The 13,499-nt window shown below is 48.1% G+C and overlaps 1 protein-coding gene across 3 annotated transcripts in view; it reads right to left on the bottom strand.

Moving 5' to 3' along the window:
- The window catches only part of TTC28 (tetratricopeptide repeat domain 28), a 137,245-nt gene that overhangs the window by 33,947 nt on the left and 89,799 nt on the right, over positions 1–13,499 (bottom strand). For all 3 annotated transcript variants that reach the window (XM_054173302.1, XM_054173303.1, XM_054173304.1), the window contains one exon: positions 3,656–4,163. In XM_054173302.1, the coding sequence (XP_054029277.1) occupies positions 3,656–4,163 (508 nt within the window). The remainder of the gene's footprint in view (positions 1–3,655; positions 4,164–13,499) is intronic.

Raw genomic sequence — 13,499 nt, 5'->3', positions numbered from 1 at the left:
ATTTCTGCCTTACTGATGAACACAGTTACAGCTGGGAGGAAACCTGTGCAAGACACCAGTAAAGCAGTCAGAAGAAACACGTTCTGTTGATGCAGATGACCAGGGTGTCCAGTTCAGGCAACAGATCAGGGAGAGAGAAAATAAGAGACTAACTCTGGGACAGTCTTTGAAGCTCCTGTGCTGGACCCTGGCCCAAGACTGCAGCAGGAGTCAAAGGGACTTTACCAATGTCTATAAATACCTGAGGGGTGGATGTCAAGATGAAGGTGCCAGTCTCTTCTCAGTGGTGCCCAGTGACAGGACAAGGAAATATTGGTACAAACTAGAACATCTCAACACAAGAAGATGCTTCTTTATGGTGAGGGTGACAGAGCACTGGGAAAGGCTGGCCAGAGAGGTTCTGGAATCTCATTCTCCGGAGACTTTCAAAAGCTGCCTGGATGTTTTCTTGTGCAGCCTGCCACAGGTGATCTTGCTTTGGCAGGGGGGTTGGACTCAATGATCTCCAAAGGTGCCTTCCAACCTCTGCCATTCTGTGATCTCCAGTGTCCCACAAGTGTTAGCCAGTGCGGGACAAAGCTCAGCTGTATTGTGGCCTCCAGCTCAGACAGAGCCAACATTGTTCCTGCTTCAGCCTGCAGAATGAAACATGAACACACTGCAAGCTGAAACGGAGCTAACCTGCTTCTGAAGCTCACCCCTCCAGTGGGAGCACCACATCCCACCTCCTCCTCAGGGTAGACCTCAGAGCCTAACAGCACCTACCATGCCGTGCAGCTGGCTGGCTGAGCAAACTGGGGAGCAGTGAGATGAGGGGAAGGGGTCTAGGGTGGTTTAGCAAGTGCGTCAGTAACCAGGGAAGAGATGGCCACACCTAACCACCGTTTGGTGACCCTAACTGCAAAAACACTTCAAGAGAAAATAGCTGGCAGCTTCAGACAACACATCCAGTAGATGAAGATAGGCAGAGAAGTTCTCTTGTAACTGCAAGGAGGTGCTAAGCACCAGGGAGAGACTGTAAACTGTGTTTTATTAATAATCTGAAGTGTCCTCTCTCCATCACAGTGGGAACCCTTCAGAGCAGCAGAGGCTGAAAAGCCAACTCTCCACATGAAGCCTTGGCATTTGGAAACACCATCTGCTTTGCAAAGGTTGACAATCTGAGACTTCTGGTTAAACTCCACATCTCCTTGCTGTGAAGGGCTTGATAACTTGTGACTCACCCTCAGTCCACTACCTCCTGCTTACTGAGACGCGGAGCGTGTTCCATCTCCCTGCAGAGCAGGACAGCAGCTGGGCTGTGTTACATCCCGTGTCTGTCCTGCTCAGCATTAGATAGCACACTTCAGAGAGCTTTCCATCTACATCAGTGAAATGCAAACAGAGAATGAATTTCTGTTGCTTCAGCAAAGAGGCCAACTCTAACATTCTGGCTCACAAACACACATTTAGATACTTTTTTCTTGGCCTGTCAGCATGGTTATTTTGATGAGGTTTTGTTTTGCATGTGGATTAGATGGAAGAGACAATTAAGACTTGACTTTTTAATTGGTACTGGACACATTTTAAACAACAGTAATAGACCTCCTCGACAAGAACTGCGTGTTCTCTTTCTCCCAAGTATAACTTAACTGTGACACAGAAGACATAAAAATGTAGTCAAAGAACAGCTGAAACATGAGATCCTGCACTTAGAAGCTAGGAAAACTATTCTAATACCAAGTGTGGAGTGGCTGAGTCAGCATACCAGCTGAAAGTTATATTTAGGCTTATATCCAACACAAGAAAAAAATATTCACTGTGTTCTTTGCTGCACCAAAACTCCTCCCTTTCAATTTTTTTCTTCCTGGAATTACATGCTAAAAGCATCGTGAAACCCAAAGCTGCTGCAAGAATAATAATGATAATAAGACATTCTAGTCCCAAACTGACTGACTTTGACCCAGCAAAATGGTGAGAGAACAGGCAAGTACCAAGAAGGCTGAACAACAAGAGCAAGTCACTTCCTTTCACATCAGCTCTTCTTTCACTCTGGGATGTGGCACAGCAACTCAGCCACTATCAGCACTTGCAGGGAGCCCAGCCCCTCTCAACATTTCTGTACCAGTTGGGTTTTGGGTTTGTTTGGTTTTGGGTTTTGTACAATGCTGAGCAGCGCAAAGACAGACCATGCTGGGCACACAGGCAATTAGAAGAAATGCTCCAGAACTTGAATTAAGATATTTGTTCCAGCAAAAGAGCTGTGGTCTGCCCAGCGGCAAAGGGCTGGCAAAACCAGGAGGCGACAGCGCAGAAAACCCAAGCTGGCTCATCCCCACACTGATCTAGGCAAGGACAACAACAGCAAGTGACAGATCCCATTTTCCCAGATGCCATTTCCTCAGTTTCCTGCATTTCTTCCTATCCCTGTTACAGACCAGTGGATCCCTCATGTCTCTGTATCCCCCAAGACCAGCCCTGTGCTGGCAGCAGAGATGGAGGGCATAGTTTGTGCCTTGCTAGATGCATCTGCCTCTGCTCTCTGCAGAAGCTCCTACGTAAGTGTTTGTGAAAGCCAGATGCCAGGCTTCATGTCCCCAGCCCTTTTGCCTCTAGGTGCTGTCACACTAGCAGAAATGTTATCAGTGCTTCCTGCTCCCTAAAGCCAAGCAGCCAGCAGAGCTTTTGCCTCACAAACCTCTTCTGCCTCACACGTTTTTGCCCTAATTTGTGTAAAGGAGGAGATTCGCAGCACTATTTGAAAAGATAGGACTGTTTTGTTTTCTCCAGCTCACCTTATCTTCTTCATTCAGCTCCTGAAGACTCAGCTATTAAGAGAAATTAAGTAATTCATCAAGCCCTTTTCAATTACCTGCTGTTGATAACATCAGAGTACAATTAGCATCTACAAATGAACCAAGTGCCAACTGCCAAGCAGAAGCTAATTTACAGCGTGGGGCAGCCTGGAAGTGCTGAGATGCAGGGCTGCCAACAAACATATTTTGTTATACCAGCAACAGCCCTGTTCTGCCACTCCCAGCCAGCTGAGAACACATCCTGAACAACAGCTGGAACATCAGCAGCATAAACACCACATCCCATGGCAGAGATGGAAATGGTCTTTGGTTGTTTCCACATCTGCTGCTGTGAAGGAGCAGTAGGAATGGACTTCACTTAGATGTAACAAGTCCTTCCCACAGCCGGGAAGGCTACCACACCAGTCTGCCAGTAGGATGCCAGGGCCTCTCCTTAGAGGAACAGGAGATTCCTACACTCTGATGACCCATGTGTTGCCCATCTTGCAAGGCAGTAATATTTTGACATATTCAGCTGACGAGCTACCACAGAAACAGGTAATAAACCACATCACTTCTTGCCTTAGTCCAAGACTTTTATGTTCACTTCTGACACCTGAATAGTTCCTCAAATGACCTTTAACCTTTTAATTTCCCTTCTGCTATGAGTTTTTGCTTTATGATGCCTTTCTGAGCAGGTTAATAATTGAGCATGGGATATGTTATACTGGCACACAATCTGCCAGGTGCCTGTTTAATTTATGAAGACAGTCTGGTGAAACTGGGGTAACTAAAAAGCTGGCACACAGCTAACCTCCTAGCAGCAGCTCTGATAGTCACAGCATTCCCTGAGAAGCTCTCCTCCTACGTCAGGGCCTTACCTAGATTGGAGGAGGCTCTGCCTTCAGCAGCTCGGTCCTGCAGGCTCTCAGCGATGTGCAACTGTTCTTCATGGTACTGCTTAGCCCTCTCCAGGTCCTGCATACACCTGGCTGCATGGCCCAAGCCAGCGTAAGCTCGCATCTCAATGGCCTTCTCAGCCAGCTCCTGGGCCAACTCCAGCACATAGTTGTGGTAGGACATGGCTTTGTCGAAGTTTCTCCGGTAGTGGTAAGCGCTGCCCAGGTTGCTGTAGGCTCGAGCTTCCTCCCGCTTGTTCCCCAGCTCCTTGGCGATCTTAAGGTGCTGTTCGTGGCACTGCACTGCGTTCTCAAAATCCCCCATTGCAATGTACACTGCTCCCATGTTGCCCAGCTCCCGTGCCTCGGAGAGCTCATCTTTGGACTGCTTTGCGAGGAGGACACACTGCTTGTGGCTAGCCAGTGCGTTTGGGTAGTCCCCAATAGCTGTGTACACGTGGCCCAGACTGCTCAGTGCTGAGGATGCTGCCTGCAAGGATAAGAGAGACGGTAGTAAGTGCAGGTGTTCATGCAAACAAGTCAGATTGCCCCAGTTCTAGAAATCCAAGCCACAAAATGCCACTCTGGAGAAAGAATGTGACTACAGCTGGAAAACCTGCACTCTGCAGCTCTTAGCCCTCAGGGCAGTGCGGGCAGAGGCAGCAAGATTGGGTTGGCTCAGATGAACAGGGTGGGAATCACCTCCTTCCGTGAAACCCTGTGTGTGTATGTCCCTGGCAGAGGGGAAGAACAGCACTGCAAAGATGCAGAGCCCAGTGAGGAAACAAAGAAAGTGACTGCTGCAGAAAACTGCCCTCTAGGACCAGCTTGAGCTACTCCAGAGAGCAGCAAAGCTTTCCCCCTAGGCAGCCACACCTCAGGTCACGTCTCTTGAGTAATATCTACACCAAGTCTTGCTAGCATAGCAGACAGTCCTGTGTACAGCAGCTCTTAAGAAAGCAGACAAATAATGATAGTCACTTGCAGAGAACATTGCAAATGAATGCTTGCCCCATTCTGCCCTTCATCCAGTCAGCTCACATCAAAACAAGGCTCCTGAGACCTTGCAGGCTGATGCCAAAGCACTGTTGGAGACCAGCAGCAGAACTCGTAACTTGACATAACCATGCCACTGAGGACTCTCTGTTCTCTTCTTTCCAGGCTAAAAGCTGTTGAATACCTGCTGCTGGAAAACTGACACACTTGCAGCCAGCACTCATCTCTGCTGCTTATCTTGCAACAGCAGTAAGCCAGCGTGCAGCCACCAACATCTCCATGTACTTCTGCTTGGCCAGTCACAACACACTGTGAAGAGCACAGTTCTTACTGTGCAGCATCAGGGTCCTTCTAGCACAGCACTGCTGAGCCCCAGACAACCTTGGGACTGCAGCAAAGACAACAGTATTTCAGCAGCTGGAGCCTGTGTCTCCTGGGAACATCTGAAATAAATACAGCCATTTGAAAACTTGAGTTCTTGCTCCCAAGGAACAGCTGTATTTAGAAAAGACAAATTATCCTTTTGCCCACTGCATCCACCAGGACGCAGGCCTGGCTTCCACTCGGCAGGGCCAGGACAGACACAGCCAGACAGCAGGGCAAGGAGCCAAGAGCAGGGATGTGTTCCTTCTGCCTAACCCACATCTGCTGCCTCAGCACGGCTGTTCACTCCAAAGCCTTGACCCCAAGTCCTCCATGGTCCCTGCATGTGCATTTCCTTTGCTACCCAGCTGCTGCTGTGACCCAATTCCACAACAATCTCTTCCAAACCTCCAGAAAGGAGCAGTCAGGGTGAGCGACAGCACAGGGATCAGTCTCACCCTTCCCTAGCACTGGAGCTCAAGGAAGACCCAGTCTACCCTTCCACAGAAATGCACACTGACATCAAGACTAGAAGGAAAACAAATTAAGTAGCTGGAGCAGCCAAAGGATAGAGGTGGCTCCCCATGAGTGCCCAGAGGGGCCATAATTAACCTCTTTAACCCATCCAGCTTCAGACCAGGAAGTCCTGCCACCTTTTCCCTGCAAAGTCATTCATCTGCCCCAGAGAGCTACATAAGTTAGCAAGCTTCCCTCACACTCACCTCACCTTGATAAACTGGTATATTCCTGCTTGGCTCCCACCTGCAGACCAGCTGCACCCTACAGATGTAGGACTTTAGTTCCCTTATCCAAAGCAAGTGATTAAACTCTTCCTGGTCACACTATCGGGAGATCAGATATAAAAAGAACGTGGATCAGGAAAATCTCTTCTTTAGGAGAGCTGGCTCAGAGCCTCTGAACTGGAACCACGTTTTGCTGCTGAAATGGTGTCCTTGAATAAATGAGCCTTTCATGACTTTCCAAAACAGTGGCAGGAGAAACCTTCCTAAAGCTTGTTTTTACTAAAATTGTATCACAATTGGAAGAGTAATGCCCAGTCAGGAAGATCTATGGGCCAGAGCGAGAGGCAGAGAGCAGAGGTGATAAATCACCTCTGTGATCAGCAGCATTACCAGGGCAATATTTCCACACTGAGGAACAGTAAATATGCTGTGCTGAGCCAAATGAATAGGGAAACCATCTCTTCTGATACAAGAACTGGAGGTGACAGATTAGCTATTAAACACCATTTACAGGTCATAAGATAGAGAAGTTATAAGGAAGCTCTCCCTTGGCCAACTCTGTAAATAGCCAAGCTGCATTTGCTCTCCCCGAGGCATCCTTTCAGGCAGCTTAATTATAATGAAAGAACTGCCAGAATTCAAAATGTCTTAATTTTTTTTCACTTAGTGTTGCAGATGGACTCCACTCGACACAAGGGACAGTGCAAAGGAGCAGTGGCAGAGCAGCAGCCGCTGTTGGAAGCCCAGCAGCATCCCTGCAAGGCTGCAGCACCGCTCCACGGAGGGCAGGATGGAAGCCTTGGGCTCCGTCCCGCAGATGGTGAGAGCAGCCCAGGACTCCCTGCTGCCAGTACAGCTATAATGAACCACAACGGAGTCGCTTTTGCTGCTGTAATTACCACAGGCCAGAGAGGGGAGCAGCGAGCAGCAACTTCTCAGTGACAGACCAGGGACAAAGCTACTGAACATGCTGCCACACGGTCAGATGGTTTCTTGGGCTTGGGAGGTGTTTCTCCAACAGCAGGCATCACAGGTGGTGTGAAACCAGCTAAAGCCTCCAGAAATAAATGACTTGCAGCCTCTGCAGAAGTACAGGCACTTGGCTCAGGGACCAAAGCTACAGGCACTCCAGAACTGACCTCTGCAGATCACACTGCCCCTTCACTTCACTCCTCCTTCCTGGCATTGGGACCCAGCCAGCTGCCAACAGCCCAGCAATGCCTTGGGAAGGGACCTGCCCCTGCCTTCTCAGTGCTGCCATGCCTGACCAGGCTGTGCAGGCAGGACCTGCTGTCCCCACACCTGCAGCTGCAGGAAGGGCTGGAGGAGACTCCACTCTACCTTGGTCAGGGCAGTTGGGCCCTTGAGCAGTGCAGCACAGTAACTCTTTGGCTGAGAGCTCCTAGCTGAAAGAGGGTTTTGAAGGCACCTGCTCTAAGGTTGCTACAAAACCAACATCCAAACTTTTGCCCTGAATTTGAATCGATTTTCACACAACTCTTCTTGAAGATCAATGCATACAGGGTATGGACTCATTTGCAATCTCACTAGAGAAAAAAAAGGAAAAGATAGCTACATACAGCCATCTCACACCAGCCCAGACCAAGGGATTGTGTGGGGACCAAAACAGCAGGACATGCGGGGCAAAGCTAACGCCCAGCACAATGAACCAGCAGAACCCAGTCAGCAGCCTCAACTCATTCCGAAGGGCCACCTCTTCCAGCAGGACTTTGCCATAACTGGGAAGGGAATGGAAACATCTTCCTGGAAAACAAGGAGTCAGTGAAAGCTGGTGTCTCCTGGGGCTCTTAAATAAATAATAAAAAAAAAGAAAATGGACATTTCTGCATGCAGACTGCTGAGTAAGATGAGCTATGGCACAGAGCCACTGAGACACAGCCTCAGATGATGTCAGTGGGCTATGGCTGGGGAGAAGAGGCACGAATGGAAAGCAGCAGATCTCAGACCTTCTGTGCACAAGAGACACTTGACAGATGCAGGGACTGCTTGAGCTCTACCTGGAAAGATATCTTTAGGAGATCTCCTAGACTGGGAAGTAGATCATAGGAAATTAAATTTGTGTGTCTGGAAACGTTTATTCTCAGGGCTCCTGATCCCTTTGTTCCAGGCTCACAGTAAAGACCTAGAATGAAAGGTACAAGTTTGGCAACCCTTCTCAGGGCATGCAAAAGGTCTTGGCTTATATATCTGAGTGCCCAAGACCAGATCATCCAAGCCAGAATGCAGGAAGAGGACAAGGAAAACAGAAACGAAAACAGTAACTAGGAGGAGACAAAAAGAGCAATGGAAAATGAAGGGTAAAGGGCTGACAAGAGCCTGGCTTCATCAGAAAGACAGGGCTGCTCCCAGAGGCTCAGCTGCCTCTGCCCTCTGACATGACCCTTGCACCAACGCTCACAGCAGCTTCCACTGCTAACTGCTCTGAGTGCTTCAAGAGAAGCACCTCTCAGTCATCTCAGAGTCTGCATGAGCAGAGCCCGTGGCACTCTTGGCTTGCTTAGGGCTGGCTGCATGCAGCATCTCTTCTCCCACTCCAAGATAACTATCCCTGCTCATGGGGGCAATCAGCAGAAAGACTGCAGAGCCCGACATTAAAGCAGTGTTTAGGAACAATTTGGTGATTACATCTGCTGGGGGACACCCATGACTCACTTCAGGGGGTTAGTAATAGGATTCCAGAAGATAAATTCATCACTGTATACTTAATAAAATCCTCCATGTAATAGGATCCAGTGGGAGCTGGAAGTGGCTGGCACAGGGGGCCAGCAGGGCAGGGCTGTTCCCATGGGCACTGGCTGAGGAGGCACAACACTGCAGTGAGGATGAGACTGATGCATGTGAAACAGACTCCAGCTGTGCTAGCATGAACCTCTACTTGGTAGCAAGGTGATGGGAGACTACAGCTTCATACCAGTGGGGTTTTGCATCAGCAAACAAAGAAAATCAATGCTTTATATATCTGACAAAGACAAATTTTACAGTGGGGGTTGCTTACACCTCCAATTATGCAATTTATCACTTTAATAGAAAGCAGATTCTTCTGCCACTGAGCTGAGGCACAGAAGGGAGTTCTGAAAAAGGTTTCTAATTGCTCTCTCTTTCTTGGGAGCAACAGCCAGCTTAGGTTTTTTGGCTGAATAAGGTAGAGTCCGATGTTAAGCAGATGTGCATCGAAGAATGACAACTAATAGGGACCTGGTGACTTGGAGAAATGTGCTTCTTAGGTATTTCACACTCACCAGAGCATGGTCATCTCCCAGTTGTGTTACATTTAAACCATTCTTTAACTGACTGCACAGACTCCTTAAATGAGAACACTGTAATAATTCTGAAATGGGTGAGGTGAAAATGCTCTGCCTGGTATCTCACTCGAATGTTGCTTTAACCCCCAAATACAGACATCAATTAGGACTGATCAGAGATTGGGCTTTGACAGCCAAGGAGGGGAAATAACTGGCATGGACTAAGCATTTGTGAAATTCAAAGCCTGGCTGCAGCATGCTCTCACATGCCATTTCTTTCCACTCCCCCTCTCCCTCCGGGTAAGGGGTAACAGCAGTGCCTGATGCCACACGATGCAGTGGAGCGGTTTCCAAAAGATCAGCCATGCATATTCACAACATCTGTGCCCAGGACACTCAGCAGGATGCTCTTCTCCAGCGCCAGCACACCTCATATGCATGCTCTTGCATGCAAGCAAAGGCTCCCTGGTTCATCATGTGCATTTTGGGGTTGGTGAGGAGAAGGCAGGTTTGACAGACTGCTTCTGAATACACACAAAGAAAGCATCAAGCGGATGATGCTGGCTTCACCATACAGAGCAAAGCCTCAGCCCACCCTGTGTGAGTGCCCCTCTCTGTGCAGGAAGCACAGAGGTCGGCGTGCAGCAGCGCAGCGCTCCGTGAGCGCTCTGCAAGCATTCAGGCTCCTTCTGTGGGCACTGCTCGTCTTACAGGTATGAGCCCTATAAGTGCTGTGCACACTGGCAGGAGAGCAAGATAAAAGGATGAGTTAGCTTTCAGGACCTAACAAAAATGATCCAGTGGCTGCAAATTGCATTTTATCTCTACTTCAATTAAGCCCCTTTACCATTTCATCACAATCCACCAGCATCCCACAAGTGGGCTTGGAGATCTATACACTAATACAGGTTTCACACCCAAACACAGGCGGTGCCCATCAACAATCAAAGGTGCCCTTCCCTCCTCCCTCAGAGGTGAGGGTGATGTGCCAGGACCACATCCAGCTTTTCCCTTTGTGTGGCATGCTTTTGAAAATAAGAGGAAACAGCTGGCAATGCTTCCCTTCTGTACATGATCTGTACACAGAGAGAAGGAACAGATTTGCTTTCAGGTAATTATTTCCTGGGGAAAAAAAAAATAGACTGGAATCAATATCCCTGTCAAATCCAATTTATTTGTAGAAGGTCTCAGTCTTTTACATAGAAACTACCAAAAAGCAAACCTCAAAGAAGCCAGAGCCATACAATAAATGCAGCAGTATCTGAATGTCTGGAAGGAACTGTGTAACTACTGCTAACTGAAAGGGAATAACCTCGAATTAGTGACACAATAGAAAAGCTCAAACCATACAGCAGGAGGAGACAGCTCCGGTCTCCTTTGATTAACGGATTAAATCCACAGCTCTGTAGGTGTCAAGTGCTTGCTGCTCATGACAGAGGCTGCCGTGGCTTGTGCTTACAATCCGCTCCCAGCCCTGTCTTTCTTGTTCAGAGAAATGACAACGTTTAGAGGATTGATCATTCTTCCCCTTTCCTGGCAAAAGAATCAGGCAAATTATGTGAATCCAGGCAAACCTGAACAGCACTGTGGCTCAACTGTCACGTTATTAAAGGTCAGCCATCCTCCTGAAACCAGAGGCTTCAAAAGGAACACTGACTTTCAGCTGCTCATTTGGAGAGCAAAACAAGACTACTCCAGTGGAAAATCCATTTACTCAACCTCCTCCATTATCATTTAGGAGCTAGTTCTCTGCCCAGAAAACATGTAAAACCAAAGCTGAGTTACTTGAACTGGTCAGGAGCAAGCCTAAGCATCACCTGGCACACACACATCTCTACAGAATCACAGAATTGTTGTCCTACCTACCCAAAACTTGGTAGCTTTCTGGACATAGTCTAAAAGGCTGCTGGGTGAAATAGCTTTAGGAAGTATGGCTGACTTGACGTTTTTTGGTGATGATGTAAGAAAAGAAGCCCTCATTTAAAACCACAAGCTGAGATTGTGACACTGAGGAGTAGTGACTCATGCCCTGATCAAAGTCAGTCCTGGAAGAACAAGCCAGCACGTTACAAACTTGGATCTCAGAGAACCAAGAGAAGCTCTTTGTGCAGGCAGAGGAAGTCTGAGACTCCTGCAGCAGTGTGCTGACCTGTGCCAATCCTGACACTGCTCCTGCTCATAAAGCTGGAAACCAGTGCACTGGAAACTGACTACAGGAAAGCCTCGGGTGAAGCGAGCCTTCTGAAAGCCCAGAGAGCACTGTTCCCTGAGCCGCAGCTCTTCCACAAGTTTCCTGCTTTGTTTCTTTCCCTGTGATCAGGTCCAGCCCTCAGCAGAGTGCTAGCTTTTGCAGATACTGTGCGAGGTAAGTAAAACCAGAAGACTGCGTTTCTTTCAGCTAAAATCCATGTGCTGTGGAGGTCAAGTGGGGACATTTAAAGGAGATCCTCAGGAAGTATTACATTTCCCTTCTGAGTCACAAGTCCAAACAAAACAAAGCATATGGCCTTTTAGTGCATTCCCAAATTTCCTGCCCTGGTCAGATTTCCCTTCATTCTGCTTAATCCTATCACATTTGAACCAGACAAACCTGTAGGAATCCAGATTTTCTCAAAAAGAGCTGCTGAAGACAGAAGAGAAAGGCAAACAAATTATGCTTTCTCATACAAATCCAACGACGTGATGCTCAAAAGCACGAGGGTTGCTCACATCAGTGAGCTCATCCTCTCAGCCAAGCAGGTGATTCAGCCTGAGCTGTAACAAAGCCCTACTGCTCTAAAAGACCCTGCAGCCTCAAATAAACTCCCATGGCAAATGTCTCCTAGCAGTTGGTTTTTCTTCAAGGGAGCAACCCTTCCTCCAGGCTGCAACCAGTTTGCCCTGACCCCTAGCAAAGTCAGGCTGCTGTCTGCAATGAGGCTGACAATGATGGAGCAAAGGATGGCAGTGTTCTTCCTAACGAGGGTTCCAATGGCTACCTGCAACACAGGTCATATTTCTGAGCCCCAGAGGTAAATGAGAGGCCTCTCACAGCTGTTTGAAGTGTAAGCATGCACAGGAACAACATGAACTGGAATGTGTACGTCTGTAACTTTGTACGCCCAGCAGAGCCAAACATCTGGGCTAGACAAAGACTGAATTTCAGTGAACTGAACAATGCAGCAAGAAGTGTCCAGGAATACATTCTGCAGACTGAGTCAAATCTCTCACAAGTTCTCATTCAGCTGAAGTCATAGCATCTGCAGAACCTGAGACTTCAAGGGCAGCAGGGGTGAAAATAAAGCTTCTGCCCTGTTAGGAAATGTGGGAAATCAATCTGCCTAACTCTGCACTGGCTACTTCACCCTTCTTCTTCAGCAGCCTCTGCAGAGAGATCCAGTACATCTCTGCTGCCCTGAGCTGCTCAGACAGATCTTCCTAGCAAATAGCCAGTATGAGGTTTCAGTTCTATAAATCAGACCACCCTCAGGGCTAGTACAAAATCAGCAATGGTTCCAGAAAACATGGACCAGGATCTGCAAATATCTCCTCAGAAAGCCAGGGAAGTGTTACTGCCAGCCTCCTGGTAAACCAGCCAGCTTTACTAGGTCCTACACAGTCCTGAAGATGACATTGCTGCTTTTGCTGTAAAGGGCATATGTCTCATAAACCAAAAAACACTCAAGCCACAGCCAGCCTCAGCAATGTACCCTTCGTGCTGGGATGGCCCTGGAGATCCCTCTTTCCCTAGCTCACCTCATGGCTGATTCCTGGAAATCCTGCTGGGCCCCTCCACCACCTCAGCTGCCAGTCAGGAAAGTTCTGCCAATCCAGCCAACAGCACACCTGGACCGTACCCATTTCTGAGAGCACAGGGCTGGGAGGCTGTGGGTTGAAGCTGCACACCAGGCAGTGAGTGATTCTTGGCAGCTTCCCCCACAGTAATAATGAAATTACTTATTAAAACCAGCCTGAGATCAGCAAAAGGGGTCTGTAATACCAGATTTCATGAAAGGGCTCAGATTAGACAACAGCTTTCAAAGGAAAAGTGACCCTCTCTGCAAGTATCTGCTCCGAGAGCTGCAAGGGCCTGATCTTTTTACCAGTTTGAGGTTTCTGTGGGTGATTTTCCACTGGGTTCCTAAGAGCTGACACTGGTCTCACCTCTTTGGAGAGCAGAGATTGTGAGCAGCCTTTTGCTTGAATGGTTTGCAGCCTGATCAACCGTTCTGTTGTTTGTAAAGCCCCTGCAAAATGTCATGGGATTTGGAAAGCTGTTTCTCACGCAGAGGCTGAATCAAAAACCAGCTTGTTTCTATTTCTTGGAAGTACCTCCAGGACTCAAAAGATCCCCTAAAAGAACCCTGGAGGAAAACAGAAGGCATAATGGAGAAACAAGAGGGAGGAGGTAATCCCATGCACTGTTTATAAATACAGATGCACTAGTCACTGATTCACCCTCTGGCTGCTTGACCTTGCTGA

This window comes from Dryobates pubescens, chromosome 25 (genome assembly GCF_014839835.1).
Source record: "Dryobates pubescens isolate bDryPub1 chromosome 25, bDryPub1.pri, whole genome shotgun sequence".
Lineage (NCBI taxonomy): Eukaryota > Metazoa > Chordata > Aves > Piciformes > Picidae > Dryobates > Dryobates pubescens.
This window is presented reverse-complemented; position numbering and strand designations above follow the sequence as displayed.